This window comes from Haliotis asinina, chromosome 10 (genome assembly GCF_037392515.1).
Source record: "Haliotis asinina isolate JCU_RB_2024 chromosome 10, JCU_Hal_asi_v2, whole genome shotgun sequence".
NCBI lineage: Eukaryota > Metazoa > Mollusca > Gastropoda > Lepetellida > Haliotidae > Haliotis > Haliotis asinina.
Genome location: NC_090289.1, coordinates 38,692,505 through 38,717,770, shown reverse-complemented (window position 1 = coordinate 38,717,770; position 25,266 = coordinate 38,692,505). Strand labels below are relative to the sequence as shown.

At 38.0% G+C, this 25,266-nt stretch overlaps 2 protein-coding genes across 4 annotated transcripts in view; one reads left to right on the top strand and one right to left on the bottom strand.

Annotated features, from left to right (window-relative positions):
- The window catches only part of LOC137298306 (alsin-like), a 76,672-nt gene extending 68,889 nt beyond the window's left edge, over window positions 1-7,783 (bottom strand). For both annotated transcript variants that reach the window (XM_067830503.1, XM_067830504.1), the window contains exon 1: window positions 7,600-7,783. In XM_067830503.1, the coding sequence (XP_067686604.1) occupies window positions 7,600-7,637 (38 nt within the window). In that variant the 5' untranslated portion in view covers window positions 7,638-7,783. The remainder of the gene's footprint in view (window positions 1-7,599) is intronic.
- A 1,222-nt stretch (window positions 7,784-9,005) lies between these two features.
- LOC137297782 (kinesin-like protein KIF9) lies at window positions 9,006-23,463 on the top strand. Of its 2 annotated transcripts, XM_067829728.1 has the most exons (21): window positions 9,024-9,212; window positions 9,495-9,660; window positions 10,194-10,347; window positions 11,279-11,462; window positions 12,176-12,259; window positions 12,385-12,477; window positions 12,848-13,060; window positions 13,357-13,434; window positions 14,063-14,131; window positions 14,381-14,485; window positions 15,004-15,059; window positions 15,607-15,697; window positions 16,152-16,324; window positions 17,332-17,379; window positions 18,463-18,645; window positions 19,190-19,275; window positions 19,525-19,647; window positions 20,283-20,462; window positions 20,866-20,984; window positions 21,361-21,465; window positions 21,889-23,463. In XM_067829728.1, exons 1-21 carry the CDS (start codon window positions 9,105-9,107, stop codon window positions 21,997-21,999), a joined length of 2,529 nt encoding a protein of 842 aa, XP_067685829.1. In that variant the 5' UTR covers window positions 9,024-9,104; the 3' UTR covers window positions 22,000-23,463. The 2 variants fall into 2 exon arrangements, with proteins under 2 accessions (XP_067685831.1, XP_067685829.1); XM_067829730.1 differs by lacking the exon at window positions 17,332-17,379 and having other exon boundaries at window positions 9,006-9,212.
- The last annotated feature ends 1,803 nt before the right edge of the window (window positions 23,464-25,266 follow it).

Genomic DNA, 25,266 nt, shown 5'->3' with positions numbered 1-25,266 from the left:
GCATTTTCAGCGTTTTTCTACATAACTCAATCAACTGTTTTCCTATGTCGTCATAGTACTCCGTTGTCACATCTTTCACACTATCCGAAAGTTCATTACGTAGGTACCAGGCTAAGATTCGTAAAGATTGTCGGGCTCGACCAATCACATACTTTGAAGCTGAAGCAAATAAATTTCTACTTTTCTCATCCAGATGTGGATTCTTTTCAATCAGTTTCTCTAAGAAATCCAGCACATCTTCCTGCCTGTCCATCTGATTTGCCCACTCGGCTAACTGGAACAGGTCATCAGCTTCACAATACAACTCCATTTTGACAGATTGAAAATATCAGGACACACTGTCACAGGTTTCAGCTTCCTGAAGATGTGGTAAACAGTCACAACACCTGCCTCAATAAGTGAACAAATCTCAATGAGAAACAGTGCAGTATCAGTTTTTACTCACGTCAGTCCTTTTCCATATGAGCGAACCAACACTTTCAAACTTCCCTACAACCCAATTCCACCAGCTTCAATACTGTGGGTCGAGATGGTCTCTCACTGTCCGACAGCCAAGTGAAATTTGTCAGCCTTTTCAGGTGACAGACAGTGGGTGTAAGGCTTGTCAACATCCACAGCAAATTACTCACTAAGTAAATATCTAAGTTAGATTCAGACGAACAAACTGCACGATGTGTCTAGAATCTCTTATATCCTGGTAAAATTCCTCCGTCCACCACTTCAGCTTTGCCAAGTTGTAATCATTGTTTCATCAGTCCCCACATGAAACTGTTTACTGATGCATGAAAGCCAACGAAAATGTAAAAACACTTGTCCTGTAGACACACTCAGCTTGAGACGGGCCCTTGGATCGGAGTGGTGAGAAATTCACCGTTCAAACATTTGTCATTCCAACTAAGCTAGGGTGTGGAGTGAGGAAAGGTTGACTGGTTTCACTCATGTATTCATTGCTGCACAGTTCACAGCCCAACATGGGCATTCATGACCAGAATAGAGACACAAATGTGTTCAGAATTCATGCTCAATAGAGCATAGCAAATTCACGCTTCAAGCAAGACGTACACATTCAAAGCTAAGTATTCATGATAACATATATTTCCTCCTAGCATATCAGACTACAAAAACTGTTCCCATGTATGTCTTGCAAACATAGCAACAATGATAATCTCAAATGAGGTCACGGGACAAAGCAACACAAAACAACAACACAAGTGATAGTTTACTGAAACACATCTTTCTACCCTGGACCTGAGACCATACAATACATTACCATTTGGTCTCCCCTTACACAAACCTTGATACCTGAACAAACCTTCCCTCATAGCAACAATGATAATCTCAAATTAAGTCTGGGACATGAGCGAAAACAACAATTGGGAAACTAAACACGAATAAAATAGAAGACAATACAACTTAGTGAAATATATCTTTCCATCTCAGACCAGAGACCATACAATGAATTATTTCATGATCGCTTGGAGACACTCTGATACCTGATCAAACCTTCCCCAATATACACACTGCAATTTCTGACAGACCTATAGATTTGATCACACACACTTGAAGCGAGTCTTATGAAGAAATGTAGGCATACTTACTCAAACAAACAATGTTTATTATTCATTGAGAAGCTGTCAAACAAACTTGGACCCACTCTGGTAAAGGTCAGACTGGCATGGGTTAAGAGACTGGACCAATATCATTCCGTCTGTGTGTGTGTGTAAACAATAGTGACATACTTCCACAGCCATCTTCATTCAAATGTCTTCAGGCGAGAGTCAGCTAAAAAAATTCTGAACTATTTGACTAGACCCTAATCATTATAAACAAAGACTGGATTTTTTGTCTGTCCAACAGTTTATTTTCATGTAAGTTAATAAGTCTCAAAGTTTCCACAATGTGTCTAAGCCTTATTGCCATTATGAAGACTTTTAGATGATATACCTCAAATGTTTTTGAACATAATAAAACAGATTTGATCATATGTTGTGTTGGGAATCACACAAAAAATCCTGAATGAGTAAAACTAGTGATCTACTAAATACTCTGGCCAAGACCCCACAAAACAAGGGCTAATTTTTCTGAATATTCACCTAGAATTGCATTCAATACATTTATTTCTTTTTCTGTCTTGTATCTTCATTACCCTTGACACATTAATCTTGATGTGTCCTCACATTCTCCTGTAACTTTTAATACAAGGGAGAGTCATCAATACAGGCAACTAAAAGTACCAGTCAAGATCACTGAGTCAGGTTTTGCTCTGCTATTTGTAGTATTACATCCTGTGGTTACCACATGGAAGAGGTTTAGTCAGGTTTTACTTTGCCTTAAGCAATAGCCCTGACTGGCTGAGTATAGATTTACGCCACTTTTAGCAATATTCCATCAACATCACAGCAGGTGACACCAGAAATAGGCTTCACACATCGTACCCATGTGGGAATTCAAACCCTCGTCTTCGGCATGACGAGCCAATGCTTTAACAACTAGGCTACCCCATCAGACCTCTGGCAATATCCTCACTCTAGATGAAGTTACAGTGTTGAAATGTACTTCATCACAAACACGTAGATATTTCCTGAAGATAAGGTAAAGTGATATTCGTTCATACACAGATAAAAACATACAGATGAAAAGTCTGGCAGGAACTATGCATACATTCAGTGTTAACAATCAAACATGATATCACCCTTGTCAGTCATGGATCAAATCAGAAATGGCCACTGGAAAACTGTAGGCATCAAAGGGATAACTGGACTCTCAGATATATACCGTGGAAACAATTCTACTGAAGCCACCTACTAGTTTCCATGTCTGTGTTCGCAGATACTTGTGGCGTGGGACTTTTACCCCAACTTAGAACAGTTGGTTTCAGCAGACATTTGTCCAAACTAATACTTTTCTTTAATTTTGATGCTGTATAAATATATATATATGACACTTTGTTATACATATGTGCCATGATGTTGAATTGGTGCTCATGATGTCAATCACTGGATTGTCTGGACAAGACTACACAGACCCCTTTTCAAATATATATTTCACATTGTAACCGTTTAATTAGTACATTTCACAGTATGTATGCATATTTCAAGATTGAATTTTGAAACATATTTTGGGCAAAATTCTCAGTATATTTAATGATTCTATCTACCTTTAAGATGAAAATAGTGACTGAAATAGTGAATGTTGTTTGACGGTATAGTAGTCACATCCCACATGCACAATGTGATCATAGTATCGCGACATAATAAGATATTAGGAAAATATAAACACATAATATTAGTTTCAGCAATATCTGAATCCTAATATATTGCTTGTAGTTGTAACAATAATGGATTTTTGTTTGAATTGTTACTTAATGATATTAGCACTATGCTTATCAAAATTCCCATAGTCTTACAGAGAGTTAGGATCAATTTGAAGAAGAAGGGCCTGACAAAGAATGCCAGCAATATCGACAATAATTTTTTGCACTAATCACATATTTGTTTATGAGTGAGTGAGTGAGTGAGTTAGCGAGTTTAGTTTTATGCCACACTCAACAATATTCCAGCGATACAGCAGTGGTCTGTAAATATTCGAGTCTGGACCAGACAATCCAGTGATATGCACAATTGTGAACCAATGACAAGTGGCAACCAGTCAACGACCACCTGATCCCCTTAGATGCCTCTTAAGAAAAGCATAAATGCCTTTTATTTATTTTTATTTTTTTAATTCCATTTTTCCTTATATTTTGTTTATGGTTACGGTTATTATTAACACATATCAGTAACAAAATCAACACTACATGGAAGAATGTCCTTCTAATACATAGAAGTTATGTGGAGCATCTAACTGGGGCTAAAGTTTATCTATAGGGGAATCTGTGTTCACATAACTGATGTCATGGTATTTTAAGGGTGCTTCCATTGATATGCTGAGTTGGATATGCTATTGCTCAATTTAACATATAGGATCAGTGAGTGAGTTTATTTTCACCTCACTCGGCAATATTCCAGCCATAAGGCCACAGTCTGTAAATAATCAAGTCTGGACCAAACAATCCAGTGATTAACAGCATGAACATCAATCTATGCGACTGGGAACTGACGATATGTGTTAACAAAGCCAGTGAGCCTGACCACCTGATCCCTTTAGTTGCCTCTTACGACAAGCAAAGGGTTACTGAAGATCAATACACAGGTCTACAAGTATTTCAACCTAAAACTTCAATGACAATTTTTCATTCAGAATACTGAATTAGGTTTCATAAACATTGAGCAGAACAAATCACTATGATGTTTCTATTACTTTTCCAGTATTTTAGATTTCCAGATTTTGTTGATATAATAGAGATGAAAATTTTGTACAAAGTAAGAAGTAAAGCTTTAACCACTAGTCTACCCCGACCCCATCAATGAAACAAAGTACCAAACTTATGAAGGCATTAAATCAGCCATACATACATGTAGAGCAGAGCTGTGCTTCATGGCCTAAGAGGCAAGACAATATATCCCGATACCAGGCTAAAGAGGCAAGACGATATACTGAAATCATGATATACTGCATCATAAATGCATTGGCAAGGAACCTGTGAAACAATTATCATCACGATGCAACGTTGGCAAAACAATACATATCCCGATACTTTATAGTTTCTAAAAACAAACATATATGATACATAAAATGACTGAAACTTTAATTACTATACTGCTGAAGAAAGTACAATCACACATATTCGGTAAACCTTAATCTAATATATATGAATTTGAAACTGATATTTCCCAGGGCAGATGTGTTTCGGCACCAATGGTTTCACGAACAATTCAGTGTCATTTATATATGAATTCAGAATCAGTGAAAATGACTATTGAGCATGCATTCTAAATGTTACCCTCTCTTTGTTCTCTCTTTCAATGTAGCTAAGCCATTGTTCATAAATGAGGCTATTTGTCAAACATCTAAAACTTTTTTTAGTTACTTGAAGGCAAGTATTCTGCAGTTCACAGAGTTTGAAAAATGTCCACATTTTTTCACTAAGTTATACACTAACTCCAAAGACAGCAGACACAAACAAAGTCTTATGTTCAATTTGTTTTAAAATTCAGACGAATTTGAAAGAGACTCCCTTCCTTTTAAAAATGTAATAATGATCACAACTTTAACTTTAAGTGATCTTTAAAGATTGCATATACTAACTTACTCTACTGGGTACAAATACATAAATTTATTGACATCATTATAAACGAAACCGTCATTAAAACTACTCATTTCAAAATTTAATTACCATAAATTGACCTCTTTGACAATAGTGCACAATTCTCTCCCACAAGTGGAATTTCAACAAATCAGATGGGCACGCCTCCGTGACGTAATGTGAAGTATACCTGTGTGGTTGCTGTAGTATTCATTTACATTTCCGGGGGTAGATTTTCTTGGTTGTACGTTTTTAGAAGTTTATCTAAACCTGTAATCATGACAACTGTTTTGAAAAATAAAAGCTTTATGTTTTCACAATCTACTGCCATTTAATCTTGTAACCTGCTTTGCCTGTTTTCAAAGATACAACTTGTTTTCATAGACAATTCTGTCAAAATTGCATGTTGTTACTGTGGTTATAAATCATCCGGTTACAAGCAGTGTCATGCAGAATCTTTTTGGTCATGATTCAAACACATATTTAACAATGAGTAGGAAGCAGTTTAGATCTTTTAACTTAATGAAAACAAACCATAATATACTTGATTCTCAAACATACTTTAGACCGTAATGCTACGATTTAAAGAAAATGGCAGAGCCCCGTCACAAATATCTGCCAGTTTGAATATAAATGCTGTTTAGGATTGTTTTCACAGCGTTACAGAATCAAAACTACTTTATACTGGTTGTAAAATGTGTATTTGATTGATGGACAATATGATTTTGCATGACACTGCTTATAACATAGGAATTTCACTCTTTGAAGCAAGATGGATGTCAATATAATACTACTTACAATATCATTATCACTTCGACTACAACCTTGTTTCCATGGAAGAAATCATTATGTTACAAGTCATGTCATGCAAAATCCTTTTGGACATCAATCATTTATTATAACCAGTAAGTAGTTTTGATTTTTTTACACCATGAAAACAAATCTAAATAGTATCTTCTATCTTGGAATCGAGATAGGAGTTGGACCACCCAATATATTGTGTACAGGCTTCTGCAACACTTACTTTGCACTCACAAACAAAATGTTTAGCAGAAACTGAAGGGTCTGGTGGAAATCTGTGCATTGTGACACCATCACGCAACCCCTGGGAGCAACTGACAGCAACAAAACAAATGGGCATGTTTTTGTTTACATCAACTTCAGCAAATTGCCAAGCTTATTACACATTTCATATACAGTCGTACCTCGCAATAAGGCGGGTCTTGGGGTCCATGGACAACCCCCCACATTATTAGACACCCGCGTTATTGCTCACATGAATATAGGTCGAGTGAAAGACCCAGCAAACTAACTCATCGTGCTCATATCATGTAGTTGGAATACTTTGACACGTGTCAACCCAACCAAGCATGGGTTACTGAAACCCTATCTTCACTGGCCATTGACTGAGTGTTTTGGTATGCACGTGAAAATTTGTTTGTTGTCGAAATCATATTTTCTTCATGTCTAATGTATATAATCTAATGCACTCTATAAATTCTTCAGCACGCAGAACTGTAAATTGTGACATGGATGATTTAACATCACACAGCTCTTCTGCAGTGGTTCTAAGGTATGGACACTTGCCATCCAAACAATTGCCAATTGACATCACTGTTATAGTAAAAACATTTGGGTGGCAGCTATGAGATGGTGGTCTGTAAATAATCGAGTTTGGACAAGACAACCCAGTGATCACCTGCATGAACATCGATCTACGCAAGTGGGATACAATGACCTGTCTCAATCAGTTCAGCCAGTCTGATCATCATATTCAGTTGATGCCTCTTACAATGAGCATGGGTTATTGATGATCAGTTCTAACAAATTCACGGGTTGCAGTTTAATATGATCACTATGCAGTCTACCAGTTTTTCCACATCAAGAGGATCACTATGACACTCGAAATTTCTATTTGAACTGGTAACCCAAAATATCATGAACACACACAGTATATGCATGATTAATACTGAACTGACATATGCATGCTTGTCACTTTGAACAACTATGATAACAGGTTGGGTGACACTGCATGTCTATGCACAGAAATGACTTAGCTTTTCTTCCATGTTTTCTGTAAAAACATTATTTCTATCTTTCACATTGATATTATGACAAGATATTGTTTACCATGAGTTACAAAATAGCATACTCAACACTCAAAATAATAAGCATGAAAAGGGTAAACCGTAACGGCTCGTGGTATTGATATTGAAAAATATTAATAATGACAAATATGTTTGAGTACATAAATAGAGAGTCAGTCATCACGAAAGACCGTACGATATCTTTTCAATCAAAATGATTAACAACAACTGACAATAATGACGTATAACCCTCAGCTGATACACAGTTCGTTTTGACAGGTGATGACCACTGATGTGACAGTGATAAGAATATGAAACACTGACTACCTTTGCTTTCCACTTCTACGTTGAATCGACTCCGACATTCTGACCTATCTTCAGTACTTATCGCTACTGCAGCAATATCGTCTCGTGAAATCAGCCCATGCAAGCCATATTAACAAAGTTTAACTAAAATCAAACATCGCGTAAAAACTCCAATATTTACTTTCATGGAGGCAGCCATTTGTGTACTGTATTCCTACAACTAATCACAATGTGCGGATAAAGGGGGGCAACTGGTTCACATTTTTCGAAAGCAGTAGCCTTATACAAACTAAATTAGGCAAACCAGAACAAAAGTACCACAACAAATATTAGATCACCCAGAGCTCAGTCCTCAGCACTATTCCAGCAGGGAGTTGTAATCACGAGGACGAGATGTGGTTCTTTAGGTTTGATACCCACCCACCCATGGCTCCGCCAACCCAAAGAAATCTTTTTTGTATTCTTAATCATTCCACGGGGAGACATTCCAGGAAACTGAGACGGGTGGATCGCTAGGAATGAGTACTACATATGGTGACATAAATCACTATCGGAAGCTTCACCTAACGTTGTGTAAAAGAATTCATGCATTTAGCAGTTGACCCTGTTTTATAAATGACAAGGACACTTATGGGTTAATAGTCCCTTGACTTACCCCACCGGGTACCCATTCAGTGCTGGGTGAGCAGTGGCAATTTTGAATAAACTTCCTTGCCTACGGTGAGAGTACATTTGTCACGTGTGCTTTATTGTCGGGCAGGACTGAAGCTAACTTTTAGGAGTCGAGTTGCCATTCCCCCATCCACGAAGTCTTCGTGATCAACGTTGCTACATCCGATTTGTGACCTGGGCTCTGTGTACAAGACCACACACCACTCGGCGTTTTCCTTCGTGAAAACTCGAACAACTCATGTTTCCAGACAACCAGAGGCGATCCATGGGACACGGTGTTAGACGTTATCTTCTAATCTTAAACAACGCATTTATGTAAGTATGTAATCATTTAAAATAAATATAGGTCATTTTAACTGTTCCCTGGGACAGTTTGACATAGAATTAATCCGTGGGAAATTTTGATCAAATGTGCTGGGCCATATATTGTAGGGTCATTTGACTGGCAGCAGACGGAAGCCTGTTTATGTACACGTATTCTCAGAGACCATCTATTAGATAGTCTCAGGTACTCTGATCCTGTATATCTACATGAGGCTCCCGAATCCGAATCCACCCTCCTCTCCAGTTCGAAAGTAGATGACAGAGAAATAAGAAAATATTATTTTGGTAAGGAATACAAGCAAAACAACGCAACCTGTTTTCTTTAGAGCTATTCGATGACGCAGTGCTTATGGTATAACCTGTTGTAAGGGAAGCAAATCATTTCGATATCTCGCGTGGTAATACGAGAACTGGAAAACTCGCACATGCGCAAACATCCTAACAACCCCAATAACAAATATGGTGGATTGGTATTGAGAGAAGCTGTGTATGGTATACTTTGTTGAGAGAATTAGAAGTAAACGCCTATCATGAGTGCGAAATCTAGCAACAGGGGAAAGAAAGTTAAAGTATGGGGCAGGATTCGCCCAACAGCAAACTTCGCACATGACAATGTTGAATTGCTGGGCGATAAAAAGGTAAAGTTTATTGATTTGCATCTTTTAAATGATCAAAGATACATTTGAAATAAATGCTTCAAAAAGTTTAGTATCCATGCCTTACACAAAGCTACTTGCGGATATATGACGAGTAATCTTAGTTAACTGTCAGATGAAACACAGCAGCATTTTTGTCATTAGTGTTTATTACGAAACTATTCCTTTGCTTATTTGAGAAAATATTGAGTCGGGCCCCATTCAGCCTGACAGTTTTTTAATCTGAACATGTTGAAGTCAAAGTTATCTAACTGATTGTTTCAGAGTATCAATGTCCACCAAAAACGAGACCCCAAGAAAGGTGTTGTGAACAATCAAATTTCAGACTGGTCTTTCAAACTTGATGGAATATTCCATAATGCTAATCAGGAGGAAGTGTTTGGAACAGTGGCATCAGATATTGTTACTGCTGCCTTGGACGGCTATAATGGTATGTATTTCTTTTTATGTCAGTCTTAATTACATGAAATATTAAATGATAATTGAAAGTATTTAAATTATGTTAAATCAAAATATGAGGTGGTTGTTTTACATGTTATGACTTTGCTCCCATGGTAATTATAAATGCAATTAATTTTTTTTATCAGAACATGTAAATAGTCAGATGCCACAACCTGGATTATTGGATTGATTCATGAATTACTCATTGTTATAGGGTAGTTTCATAAAATTGTTTTGGTGGTACCTATTCTTCCTGCCAGGGCAATATTCTTATTAATCTTCATCAGAAGTTTCTAAATTGTTTAAATTATAAGTAACATGCAGAAAATTAGCTGACATTATTTTTTGTGTTTAAATGTGAGAAAAGTATTTACAATGATAAAATATACACTGATAAAGAATATTAATCGATGTGAAGGCTCCAATGTGAAATGTGTTCTGAATCTTTGACTGGAATTTCTAAACTCATAGGAACTTTAGGTATGCAGACAAATTATTTTCAGCTTGTTTGTATATGTGCAGGTACCGTGATGTGTTATGGGCAGACTGGCGCAGGCAAAACATTCACAATGACTGGAGCCACTGAGAACTACAAACATAGAGGTCTCATCCCCAGGTCTCTGTCTCAGCTGTTCCGGGAAATTGAGGAAAGGCCAGAGCTGGCTATCACTGTCAGGTGAGTTAACTAACTTGCATGGTTATGTTTGGATTGTGAGTGAGAGAGTGAGTTTAGTTTTACGCCGCACTCAGCAATATTCCTGCTATATGGCGGCGGCCTATAAATAATCAAGTCTGGACCAGACAATCTGGTGATCAACAACATGAGCAGTGATCTGCGCAATGGGGAACCGATGACATGTCAACCAAGTCAGCAAGCCTGACCACCTGATCCCATTAGTCACTTCTTATGACAAGCAGAATCACCTCTTATGGCAAGCATGGGTTGCTGAAGACCTATTCTACCCCGGGACCTTCACAGGTCATGGTAGGATTGTGGTATAGTCATGTTATTATTGTGTGTAACAATGTCTTTGTATTCATAGTTGTGAATACAAGTGCACCATAACATGTATTTAGGATGTTGATGGTGTGATATTTCAGTGGTTTGACAAAACAGGACTGATGTTACAACACTGACTGATGTCATAGACAATGTCCTCAATAATTACCCAAGATCATTTGTATAAATTTCAATAATAATTCAACTTCTGCATCATAAATATTCCTGTCTCATCATTCTCTTGGGCATAAACAAATTTCAGAGACTTGATATTTCATAAGCTTGTCAGATCACCTTGATTATAATATTACAGGAAATGATTAATGTTTACTGTTATTGGCCTTGTGGATCAACATATCTGTTAAACCCTGCATTTACGTCTGTAAGTGAACATCTGTATGCATATTTCCACTATAAAAATCTACATTAATGAATATTAATAATTACAAGAAGACTTAAGCCTGGCCTAACTGGCAAAAGCAAGTGTGAAAATATTGCTACAGTTATATAAAATCAAAATGTGTTTGTATAAACATGGTATATTTTTATTCCAAGTCCATTAATATCTCTGAATTTTGACTACTGAAATCATTTATGCTTATTGCAGAGTTTCCTATCTGGAGATCTACAATGAGTCAATGTTTGACCTGCTGTCAAGTCTTCCTGAATCCTGGAACCAGAGTCAAGCAGATACAATGGTCGTTGTTGAAAACCAGGATGGGGTGTTTGTTAAAGGGCTGTCATGTCATCTTGCACAGAATGAAGAGGAAGCACTCAACCTGTTATTTGAGGTATGGCTGTTGACGTGGTTATCTGAAGTTCTGCTGAAATCTTGACAGTTATAAGGATGGTCACTTAGTTTGTTGTTGGATGGTGGTGTTTGTTGTTTAACACTGCACTCAGCAATATTGAAGCTATGCCATGCTGTGTGACAGCAGGGACGTTGGTGTAACTTAAAATATTCACTCTTCACACTGAGACCCATGTTCGATTCCCCACTTGGGTACAATGTGTGAAGCCCATTTCTGGTGTCCCTGGCTGTGATGCTGCTGGAATTTTGCTTAAAGCGGCATAAAATCAAACATTCTTACTAGGTGATGGCAGGTCTGTTATCAATTGAATCTGAACTGATAAGCCAGAGATTGAAATGAGTAGGGATTAATATGAAAAAACACTGTTTTGGATATGATAATAATATTCAACCAAGTCAGCAGTTCTGATATTGTTAGTCCTGTGATAAACATGGGTTTGCTGGAGCCCAGTTTTAAACCAAGATCATCTTACATATTAAACTGTTAGGAAAGTGTGTTTAGGTTCCAAGTGGGAAGTAATTCTTTTAGATCCCTTGTTTAACTGACAGATCTATGTTAAAGTGTTTGTTCTACTGAAGCCCCCATTCGAATTCTGTTTAAGGTGAATAAAACACAGGTCTCTTTATGTTATGTTTACAAGAATGAGTAATGGATATTGACATCTGATATATTTTGACAACCTGATATTTCAGGGGGAGACAAACAGAGCTATAGCAGCTCACTCTCTCAACACAATGTCATCCCGATCTCACTGTATCTTCACTGTCTATATTGAGGTGAGTAAAAAATGAATGTCAGGACATTTTTCCTTCATGAAAACTATTACAGCTGGATTTCATTTTTAGAATAAGGTGAATATTTGTCAGTAAGAATATACCCCTTTTCTGTTCTCTTTTTTCAGTCACGATCTCGGGTTCAGTCAAATGCCAGATATACAGTTTCCAAGCTAAATTTTGTAGATCTTGCAGGCTCAGAGAGATTAGGCAAGACGAAGGTAAGATACACAGAACTTTGGCTTCATTGTAATACCTGAAGTAAGAGAATTCTGAACATGTTTACTATGCTAGGGGTGATTGGGGAAGCCTAGTGGTTAAAGTGTTCGCTTGTCACGCCGAAGATGTGGGTTTGATTCCCCACTTGGGTACAATGTATGAAGCCCATTTCTGGTATCCTTCACCATGATATTGCTGGAATGCTGATAGAAGCAGTGTTAAACCATATTGGCTTGCTCACTCATTTTCTGTTTTATTTAAGAGTGTATGAACTGTAGTTCTGAAACATTTGAACATGCTTTTAACAATCCATGGGAAAGTTTCTGCTCCGATTCTGTCATCATTCATCATTCATCAAGCATTTACTTCCAGTCTGCAGGGAAAACCCAAACAGAGGCTATGTACATCAACAAGTCCTTGACCTTCCTTGAGCAAGTCATAGTAGCACTGGCAGACAAACGTCGGGAACATATCCCATTCCGTCAGTCAAAGCTGACACACTACCTGAAGGATTCCATAGGGGGACAGTGTAATACCCTGCTCATAGCCAATATGTGGGGGGAGAAAGCACAGATCGAGGAAACTGTGAGTTGCCTGAGAATCCAATACCCAGAAACTCAGTATTTGTATACAATGCCTCAGTAACAATCACAAAGTCTATCACTGTCAAGTGCTTTACGTTATGCTGCCTTATGAAGTTTTTAAGTTTATCATATCTGCTCATCACATTGTCAGATAATGCTTTTGGACAGAATGAATTTTTCAGGAAGGTTTAAACTGAAAATTGTGGATTTTATTTTATTGCTGAAATGGAGATCTGTGGAACTTAACAAAATGTACTGATTAAGCTTTGTTTGTGACTGTATGTATGAATATTGCAGGTGTCAACTCTTAGGTTTGCTACTCGCATGATGTGTTTGATGTGTGAGCCGGCAGTCAATGAAGTCTATGACCCAGCTGTGAGTTGTTTCTTCATACCTTCCTGTAGCACATTATCAATTGTTATTTACTGGTATACTCGTTTGGAATTGATTACATTCAGATTACTTAATGGTCCTGGGATTTAAAAGATAGCTTCCCCTACTCATTTTGTGCACTGTTTTCGCCTGAAACTTTCCATCCTATATGATAAGTATCCTGTGATGAAGTGGTGGTATGTGGTTCTGTGCATAGCTCTAAGGTCACAAACCAGCTTAAGTTAAGCAGCGGTGGGCTTGGACAACCGTTGGATGGGTGACAGCTTGACTCCTGAGAATTTCTAGGACTTTAGTCCTGCCCCATAACAAAGCACATGTGATACATGCGGTCTCACCTTAGCCAAGTGAGTTTGTTCAAAATTGCCTCTGTTCAACAAGTTGGAAATAGGTACCTGGTGAAATAAGTCGTGAGACTATTAACCTGCCCGCATGCTACAGCCAGCGTGGGTGACAAAGGGTACTAATGATCAGATTCTGCTTTGAGCAGGATATCTAGCCTGGGAATGGCGCGGTTTAAATATTCTCATTATTATCTCCTGAAGCTTTAAAGTAACAAAGATTTCACCATTGTCCAGGAAAACGCTTATTACATGTATTTGCTTTCTTACAGATCCTGGTGAAGAAACTCCAGAGAGAGATCTCTCATCTCAAATCAGAACTGGCTATGCATGATACATTGGTGAGTTTTGTTGTAGTTGCTCATTACAGTTAACCCACAGACCTTTTTCAAGATACAGAAACCAAATATGCTGTTCTGGATGCTTTACTCCACTTTTACCCCTTGCAATTTTGTGTGGTGGCATTGTCAGTTGTAACGCAGAGGGTAATTGAAGATCTTACCTATGGGAATCAGTTTTTTGGTGAAGAAATATTTCTCTGTGTTTTAAGTTGAGGTAAGATTTTTTTCAGTAAAAATGTTTCTTTACAGACCAACAGAAGTCAGATATCATATGAACAACTGTCAGAACAACAGAAGTACGACATCCGGCAGCAAGTCCAGAGTTACTTACAAGGAGAGGTGGATGAAGTAGACGTAAGTAGACAGGACATATACAGGAAGTGTGTGTTGAAATACCTGCACTGGATGGAACCAGCAGGACTGACAGTGCTGTCATTACTCTCCTTCCATGTTGAGTAAAGTGGTTATGTCACACAATGTTGTATATGTGTACAATAGCTTATGCATTGGGTGTATTAGTTTTGCTTGGCTGCTGCTATATGTTACAGAAACACACGGATATAGTAAGTGTGGAAGACTGGTGTGTGGATATTAGAATGAGAGCAATGACTGCACATATAAATCTGATTGTTTATCCCCTGTCTGCATCTTGCTGATTCTGTGTTTCTGCAAACTCGTGTGATGACTGTAGCTGTAGACAGAACTTTCGTCTCTGTATTTCTGAGTCAATGTGTCCATAATGGGCTCATTGGGAAGGAATACCGACAAAACTGGTGCTTTCAGGCAAACAGGTTGTAATATTTACAAGGATACACAGTGAATACACACACACAATATTAAAAAAATGGTTTATGTATATTTTTACTTTACAGATTGTGAATATACGTCAAATACAAGGTGCATACGAATCCTTCAAGGATATATATCAGTAAGTCTATAACAGGATAATAAACATAAGAATATATTGAATTTTCACAATGATTGTCCCTGCTAAGGGTTGATTTTTTAACTTGTCCTGCACTGCACAAAATGTAGTCCCTTGCTGTTGAAACATTATCTCAACAGAAATTGCTTTCCAAAGGGGAACACTCCCATGAAAGAACTGAAATTTTGCCTCAAGGCAAGCTGTTTTGGTTTGGCACCAAAAGAGGTAAGACATGGGGGTAGGGTTGGCTGGCTTTCAAGGAACCTTAAATAAAGCCTGACCAGACAGTAACTTAGGACCCCTGACTCGAGAATTGGCAGTTTCTTTGGAGAACCTTAAGTTATCATCCTGTGTTATCAGTACAGACTGCACCTGTACTTCCATAGGTTCTTAAAATTTAAAGTAAAACAGTTTGAATCATGGTTTCTCAAGGAAATGGAAAACATGATCATTGATTGATTGTTGGAGTTAGCAAATTACTACTGATTCCAACACTAGCAGGCATGCATTGTGCATTTATAAGCATGATTTTCTTGTGTGTGTCTTCCAGCCAAATGGCACAAACAATTGAGGACAAGCTCCGTCAGAAGTTTACACTGATTGACAGAACTGATCCAGCAGCCATAGCAGCAGCACAGCAGGTACGAGGGCAAAGGAGTATAGTAGCAACATCTACTGGCCTTAGATAGCATATAAGTGTTTTTAGTGTGAAAGCCCAGATTCAAGGCAAGGGCTGTACAGCATTGGTTCTTGCGCCATGGATACTTGCTTAAGTTTAATAATTTGTAATTTGTAAATCTGTTCTGACACCTGATCCAATTAACATGCCAAAGACATCACAAAAATTCTTTGTTACGGGTGATATGAAATCTGTCCGTCCATGCGTGCGTGCATGTGTCCATCACACTTTGTCTGGAGTACATCTCCTTAGATGATAAACATCATGTGTTGGCCAATTTCCAGGTGTTACTTTAAGCACAGGAATACATTTGTAACCGACGGCATCATATGTGACAGTATCTTGCCAAATTTACTACAGCAATTGGCCAGCCATATTCCAGCTTGAGATGAACGATTTCCCAAACTAATTTTTAGGCCGGAATAAGCATTGCTGATGATGGATCACTAGTTGGGGAGTCTGATGGTTCCGGGTTTGGCGTTGGAACAGCGCCAAGGTCGGCCAAAGCAGAACCATCAGCTGTTGTACAGCTTAGGAAGAAGGAGAAAGAGAAGGACCGGAGAACTGGAACTCGAGGAGGAAAGCAGAGGTACTCTCTTTACTTTATACCTTCAGTATCATTGGCTTCACTTTTACAAATTCCTTTTGAACTTGTCTTTGTTTATTTTGTTGTTTTTGATATTTTCGTGTATTGCATCCGGCATCTCAATGTTCATCTGACACAGCACAGCACATTGTTCATTCATTTGCTTGCATTGAAGACCTGAAGTCTTCCTTGTGTTGTCTTTGTGTGTAACTGCACAATTTTAGAACATAGGGTCGACAAAACAATGTGCACTTAATTGTTCATATATTACCTGTTCAAACTCAATTATCATATTAATGACAAAACAACAGCCATGGGATAATGTTTCTGTTTTTTAACAAAAGTGATAATGATTCATCTTTGAATCCATAATACTCCGTTATTACTGTGAAACAAGAAAACAGCTAAACAAATTGTTTCATTAGTGAAAGACCACTTTTGAAATTAGTAACAACGTAACAGTGACAAAGTGTCATTATGGTGATAATTTTCCTATGAAGCAACATAACTGACATATAACACATCTGTGATTGAGCGATCATAATATTACCATGTAGGGTATTTCATCAATGAATGATCTACATTCATGCTTAATTCATTACTAAAATATAAATTTAAAGATTACACAAGGGAATTCATCATTGACAATATTTATCCATATTTATTTCAATATATTTCATCACTCTGTCTTCATTTCATTTGCAACTTGTGAAGATCTGGACTAGAAGTGATCTTCAGTAACCCATATTTGTCCTAGATGACAAACAGGACTGGGTGGTCAGACTCACTGAATTAGTTGACACGTCATCATATCCCATTTGTGTATATTGATGCTCATGCTGTTGATCACTTGATTGTCTGGTCCAGTCTCTTATTGTTTACAGACCACTACCATATAGCTGGAATATTGCTGGGTGTAACATTAAAGAGCCAAGACAAACAAGCATCTCATTTGCATGTGTACATTTGGTAGATAAACATGACCTTGTTGGTGTATTGACTTTCCCCAGTCTAGCATCTGCAGCCAGATTAGTGACTCGGCTGATGTCCGTGGGCAGGTATAGGGTGCCCTTGACATGAGTGATGTGCGAGCATGCCGACCTTAACTTGACATCACCTAACTCAGCAGCTAAAATAGTTGTCTCCAAAGAAGAAACACATACTCACCTGTCCTCTGTTACCTTTTTCACCAATATGTAATGACTGTAATACCTAGTAACTGGAATCAGTATTTTGTAGTGTTTAAGATTCAAGTTTTACATCTACAATAAGTAAACTTTATTCACCTTTATGAAATATCGATGACAAAATGTAAAACCGTGTGGCTATGTGTAATGACTCAGACATTTCAAGCCTGCCTTCCATGAATATCATGCTTAGAATAATTAGCACCATCTCCATTAACCATCTCACCATTGTCACAATACTAACATGATCTGCATGTGTGTTCCTCTTTCTTGTGTCCAGGAGCAGGTGTTTTACATGTATTTCATGATTAACAGCCCAAGTGTAAGTTATATATCATTTGAAACCTGGGACATTTCCCTAATATCTGAATATGATGACAGAGTCTAATGTTAGCACATTGCTAGGGTATTGTTACCATATAAAGAACAAAGTGATTCCATGTTTGCTGTGGTACTATCTTTGCTACTGTCTTAACTCCAGTGTGTAACATTTGTTGACAACTTCTGTTTGTTTAACACTGGTACAGGGTTACGTATGCTGTCTGTGATGTCATATTGTTTTGTGTTTGGGGCATGGGGTTTATCATGCTAACATTGGTTGATGGATGTAAAATGCAGATTTAGTCTTCAGTGTATTTGGTTTTCTGTATCAGATGAAACAATTTCCCTGTGTTTCGTCACAGAATGAGGTTGCTTGTACCAGTTTAAATAAAGTTTAATCTTCCACACTAAGAAAATTATTCTCAGAGTTTACAATAGATAATTTAGACTTGAATGTTTTGAACTGTTTAATGAAACCACAGACTGTAATTGTTGTATGTTTTACCACATGTTCTGTGCTTGTTTATTTGTATATCATTACAGAGTGTATATTGAAACACAGACCTGTCATTGACAGATATCTGTATGTTGAAGTCTTGTGATGTGTTGTGTAGCCTCCAGTATTGCTTGCAGCCCTGTTGGCGGGAAGAGTGGATCCTCCCCATCCCAGAGTGCCAAGGGGGATCGGGACACCAAGTCCCCCCACACACCGGTTGAGAACACCCGCAAGGATGACAAGGAGGTAGTGGAGGGATCAGCTTCACCGGTCAGCTCGGCGGGACCTCCCACTCGTGCTGAGAAACAAGCACGGCCAAGGTAGATTAACTTCATTTGTTTCTTGTCGTGTACTAAAGGACTATCTCAAGATAGTTTTAGATTTTGTTAGCAGATGACAAAAGAAGTAAAAAGCCCTTTCAGCTAAAATCTTTTGAAAACTTGTCTCACACTGTTTTCTTCTTTCCATCTTGAATTGAAAGTCTGAACTGTTTTGAGCTTCTAGAAATCACCTCACTTGAACACATTCCTGCTGTTCCCATGTGTTAAATCTGTAACAAAGCTCCAGAATGGTAAAGGCTCAAAGTAGTGCCTGAATATTCATGGATTGCATGTACAATTGTTATTAAGTGAACATCTGCATTTGATTAACTGAGGAAAATGAATTTTTCAGATCTCCTTGTTCCTAACTTGATTATTTACAGATTGGTACCATATACATGTAGCTGGAATATTGCTAGGAGCAGCATTTAACAACAAACAAACAGATCTGGTGCAATTTTTTTACACACAACTAATAATTGTATAACAAAGGAAAGAATATATCTGCATGAATCTCATGTAGTCTACATTGTGATGTCAACAGTACACCCCCTGGCAGGACTGTGGCATTTGAAGAATTTAAACAGGAAAGAGGTAGTGAGATCAACAGAATCCTGGTGGAAAACAAAGGTGAGAGTGTGGGATGGCAGAAAGAATGTTGGTAAAACGTTCTGGAAGTTTTTGATTAGTATTTCCAAGTTAGGTATGTACAAGGCACTTTCTCATGTTGAAGTGCCTTAACAAGCACCATAAAATGGTTTTGGCTGCACCGTATGCTTTTGTATGAACTCAGGAGATCATACCACTGAACTGCATCAGATTCCTAAATTGTCTACGTATTGACATAGTATCTTCAATCATCTTGTGTTTGTGATACAGAGCTACTGGGCAGTAAGACAAAAGCGTACAGTGACTTGGCCCGGCAGATTAATGCTGTCAAGATGCAGATAGACAAGAGCAGGTCCCAGCTTGATCGTCTGAAGGAAGAGAGGGAGATGAATGGTACGTTACATGGCTGGAGATTGTCCTGCAAGTCATATACATAGTGTCCGTACACCGGCATAAATCAATTCTGGATTTCGGCATGAAATGAATCACCCAAATATGAGTCACCAATCAATCCTTCGTTGAAACTGCATCTGTGCCAACAAAGACAATTTAGTCTTAGTTCAGCATGGATACACCTGCACATGTAACTAGCGAGCTGACATGTTTTATTGTGATTCAACAATCACGCATATCAGAGTGACAAAACTCATTCACTTCTAGTCGTAGGTAACCATGTCAGCTCTACAATGTGGCACACTGTCTGAACCAGATTATTTCTTCAGGCCTGACAAGTGCTGGTTTAGACAGTTTCCATTTCATTTACATTTTTGTCACTCGTTTCCTGTCAATCTTAAATTTTCAGTTCTGCTTGAAAGTCAGAAAATATCACTCATTTACAGCTTGACTGAATTATTCTGCCTCAGTAAAGTTAGCACATTTCCTCTGGTATACATTATCTGAACTGTATTGTAAGGAAGGTGGAAGAAGGGATTTACTCAGAGGCTCTGCACATGTACAGTTGTTAAATCTTAGAGTAAACTTTTAGTTCTTTCTACCAAACATTGATGAACACGGGTGCATGTTGACAGGGCCCACATTTAATGAGGATGGTGACATCATCATCAGTGAAGCGGAGTTCATGGAGATCCAGGCCCTGAAAGAGCTGAAACAGAAATACAAGACCGACTATGAAGAGCTGAAGCGGCTGAAGGCTGAAGTGCAGTACTGTCAGAAGCTGGTGGACCAGTGTAGGCAGCGTCTCATACAAGGTAACTGTCCTGGATGGGAAACATAATGACAAAAGACAGGTTTAGGACTTTCAGGATTCCTGTGTTCCACACTGCTGCGTCAGTGCTATGTGAAAGTCTTTCCTCTAAATGTTCCAGTTCCTAAACTGTTGAACCATTTTTGACCCATGAGTCGCCATCCAGCTTCTTCCATTTCTGTAATACCATTGCTTGAGAACCAGTTGTTGCTCTAAATATTTTTACCATTCTACTACTATAAAGACTAATGCTAAGGATTAACCTGTTATTGAATGCATCATGTTGACATGGTTGTTAAAAATATGAAGAAGGAAACTTTAATTTTTCACAAGTGCCTGTGTTGTCTTTTGCAATTACAAATGTTCTTTACTCTTTTCCTGTGATGAACTTTCTCGACACCTTTCAGAGTTTGACACATGGTACAACGAGAGTTTTGTGAGCCAGGGAGATGACCAGCAGACCAGTATGCAAGCCGGCCATGGAGTCCGCCCAGGCACCATCATTCCATTTAACCCTAACACCATGGTGGGTACACGCTGTGATTCCACTGTTGCAATACTACTGTTAAGCTTAACTCACTATTACTCTGCATTTTCATGCCTCTTTTCATGTAGACCCTCACACCTTTCTCATGTTTCCCATGTTCAACCACACACTTTTCTGTTTCCCATCGAGACTCTTCCATCTGTTTCCTATCTTGACTCTCCACCTCTCTTTCCCATTTGACTCTTCCAATTGTTTCCCATCTTTACTCTCCCACCTGTGTCTGTCTGTTATGTGGACCCACACACCTTTCTGTTTCATATGTTCACATGACAACAACGTTGTCTGTTTTTTATGCTGGTTCTCACACTTCTACTTCTCATGACAACTCTCACACCTTTGTTGCTGGTGTTGGCAGCCGGAAGATGAGCAGGAGAAGTTTGACCGCCTCCAGATGGAGCTGCTGATGAACAACCCAGAATCTGCTGCATTCTACAATGCCCAGATGAGAACACACAGGAGGGTAAGTCATTACTTACATCACCCTACTTACTCAGTCTTCAGTGCAGGTTCTAGCAGCTTTATCAGTTGTGCTTGCATGACATTCCACACAATACAAAAACGTCAAACAGAAAGAAATAGAAGTTAAAAATCCACAAGGTAACTGTCTTGGTTCAAGGGAAATAACTCTGTGACCTGTGTCATATACCTTAATACCTTGATTCTGAAAACATCTTCCAACAAAAACTTTCACATCTTCCATTCCCATTGTTCTGCAGGTTGCTAGGAACCTGTCTAAAATTATTTTCATGACATCTATATAAAACTAGCAGTCAAACATGCATCATGTTCAACAATTTACATTTGAAGATCAGACACTGCAGTACCTCAATGGTTGAATTTCAGAAGAAAGGATTACACTAATTCTGAACGTGTTTTGTTGTAGAAAACATACGAGTCTGCCATGAACCAGCCCCAACCGGCATACAGGAAGCCTGGTACACCCACCATAATGGTTCGGAACAAGCCCCCCACTATGCTCCAGGTTCAATACTAACTATCAGGCCATTCAGAGGCTAGTTGACAGAAAAACACTCATTAATATGTGCAGTTGATATGACTTCTTATTGTTTTGCAGGAATATTTGGAGGTATATTTTCTCTTTGTTGGTATGAATGTAAATCTGTAAATATATTTGCTAATAATGCTTACATCATACTTGATCATTTATTTTTACTGCAGTAAAATTTTAAAATTTAGTTGGCATAAGTTTTCTGTTTGTCTTATCAGCAACAACAGAAGTTTATTATTTCTTTATATCATAAGTATCCGTACATGAACTTGTTTCGATGACTGAATTAAATATCAGATATTGTCAGAGTTAGTTCTCCATTTTAAAAAATCATGCACATGTAAGTCCATTGAAGTATGATGCCTTTGATCACAAGATTTTGGGACAAACTGTTCAAACATCTGTAGAATCTCGGGACAGAAACTGAACACAGAGAACTTAAAATTTTCTGAGATCTTTTTAAAAAGGGTTTAGTTCATGTGAATATGTACATGACTGTGTTTGAAGGTACATCCTTTTGAATATCAACTCTTAAAACCATTTTATGAAAAGCAAACATGACAAATTTGACAACTGGACCAATAGAAATCTTTTCAGATAAACTGTGATGAAAACATCAGGCCAGCTATTATTGAAACATGCATAGCCCTACAAACTATTTAAACCCCTTCTTAACATATTAGCTATGATCAAAGTTAACAATTCTCAGGGCGATGAATGTTTCAAGATTAGCACCCCAGTTTGATAGATGTGCTGCATTTTAAATATTTTATTGAAGTTAATTCTTGTTGTGTTATGGGTTTCACAAATAGTCAGTATTCCGTCCAGAGTTTTCCATTAAGGTCTTGTTATGTCATAAGAGCAACTGTGATAGACTTTGTTATTCTTTTTACTTTCTCTTATATTTTTCTGTTTCTAAATGAACTAAAACATAGTTTGAATATAAAGCATGATAAGAGAAATTTCACTGTGTTCAGCAAGTGAACAAAGAATATAGTGGGTCATTAGAAGCTTTTTGTAAAATGCCAGCATTGGTATTGCTGTATGAACTGAGGAGGTCTTAAACATCAAGGTTGACCTTCACAATGCATTCTTGATACTAGAATGGGTCTTAGAATTGAAATGGACTGGATTGAAATAAATAAAATCAAGATTTGTGTTGTAATCGTTGGTAGATTTATGTTAAGGAATGGCAGGGTGTATCAGAATGGTGTGACACAGATTGGACATTATGATTGTATATGGGCTTGTATTTTATTACCACATTCTGGCGTCAGCTTTCCCTACCCAGTATTACGTATGACTGTGTCTTTCCAGATGTATGAACCATCATGTGTGTCTTGTGTATTGAGACACTACCAGGATATTTATTGTACACTTCATGTCTGTGTCTTGTGTATCCAGGAACTACTGTGATTTCATAATAAATAAGTATCATGTTTGCCGATATCTGTTTTTCATTTTGTCATATATTTAGGAACGTTTGCTCTACCCAAGTGTGTTTTGTAATCAAGTAGAGTTTTGTGCTTAACTATTATAACTAAAGAATGAAGAGTAGTCCGAGTGCTTTGGTGTTATAAAAAGTTCAGGGCAAAACAGTACCTCATTTAAAAAACACATTGGGGTAGAGCAAACTTTACATCTTTGTTAAGATGCCAAATTTAACTCTTTCTATGGATAATTTTAAACAATGGAGTCGGTGACCTGAATTAAGAATCCTTGCACAAAGCTTACTGTGTCTTTGACATGTCTGCCGGCCTACGGGAAGGTTACCAGACAAAACAAATGATAAACAGTTTGTGACGGTTTACATTCGGGTTAAATATCTTCTCCAAATTATTATAATTAGATCTGAGATTAATTTAACCATATGGGCCAATATGGACATAGCATTTCTACTACCAACATAAGTTAAGTCAGCACATACAGATGAAGCTGACAAGTCAAGCAACATTCCACGATTGCACCAGGGAGCCTATATAGAGAGTTGTAGTTGTAGTTGTAGAGTATCCCTGATTGCACAAGTCGAACTATGAGACGTTTTATCCATCGCACAACATAAACTTAATGTTTCCACCAGTGATGTTAGCTGAGCGATGCACCTGCAAACCATGCAAAGGGATGTAACAGAGTAGTTTACTGTAGCAGGCTGTATGAGGGCATGACGTCAGTTTCATTGTGATGTAATGCAAAAATATTCGATTATGAGAGGGCAGACTAGAATGGCTCAGTGACGCCAAGCCATTGTGATGCAAAGCTAAAAAGAGCATATTATATGGCTGATGAAGTACTGTCGGCGCCTTTGATCATTCACCGAAGCATCTTAGAATATTAGTTACATGGTGTTTTGAAAGGGGAGTGGTGTGTGTGTGTGTGTGTGTCTGTCTGTCTGTCTGTCTCTCTCTCTCGCTGGGTGGGTGCGTACGTGCGAGTGTTGCAACACCCCCCCACCCCCACCCTTTTCAAAAGGGTGGATCCTCCCCTTCCATTTCCTGAGGCAGCGTGTGACGAATTTATTACCCTTAGGATCTTTTCATTTAACTTTTCATTCAACTTCAACAACAACATTCAACATTCGGCAGAATGAGACACAGAAGGTTATGCCATGATCTTTCCTGAACAGCCATAAAGGGAGATAATTCGGGATGCATTAGTTTATAAGAAATATGATCACATTTGAGATTTTGTTAAACAAGTGAAATACAGAAATATAATATAAATGTTTTAATGAAACAAAAAATTAGTTCAGCAGCCAGGTTTGCTTTTATAGGATTAAATCCTAGCCTTGCAAAATGAAATTTAGGAGGGGATGCAGGTCTTACCCTCACTCATTCTCCAAGACAAAAATATGAAAGTTAAAAGAGGATGAACTGAGGTTAATGTGAATCAGATAGTTACTGTTCTAGTTGAGTCACATTTTTGTCATATATGCATTGATTATAAAGATGATATTGAAGTATTATCTCACAATAATTGATTGAGTACTATGCACAAGTGCATAGCTGTGAAAACATAAAAAAATGCATGACTTACCTGTAAGAACATTAGGTTTATTCAGTCTACTGTGGCTTGAGTGCTGTGCTGGTGAAGTGCTCAGCAGTAGTATTTTACACAAGACTAATCACACACGACCTTTCTTAAACAAAGGTGTGACCCAGGCTGTACAATCTTACACCACAACTGCCCAGACGGAGTGAAATAATACTGAAGTTGAATTAAAGAGAAGTCAACCAGAAGCTATGTTGAAAACAA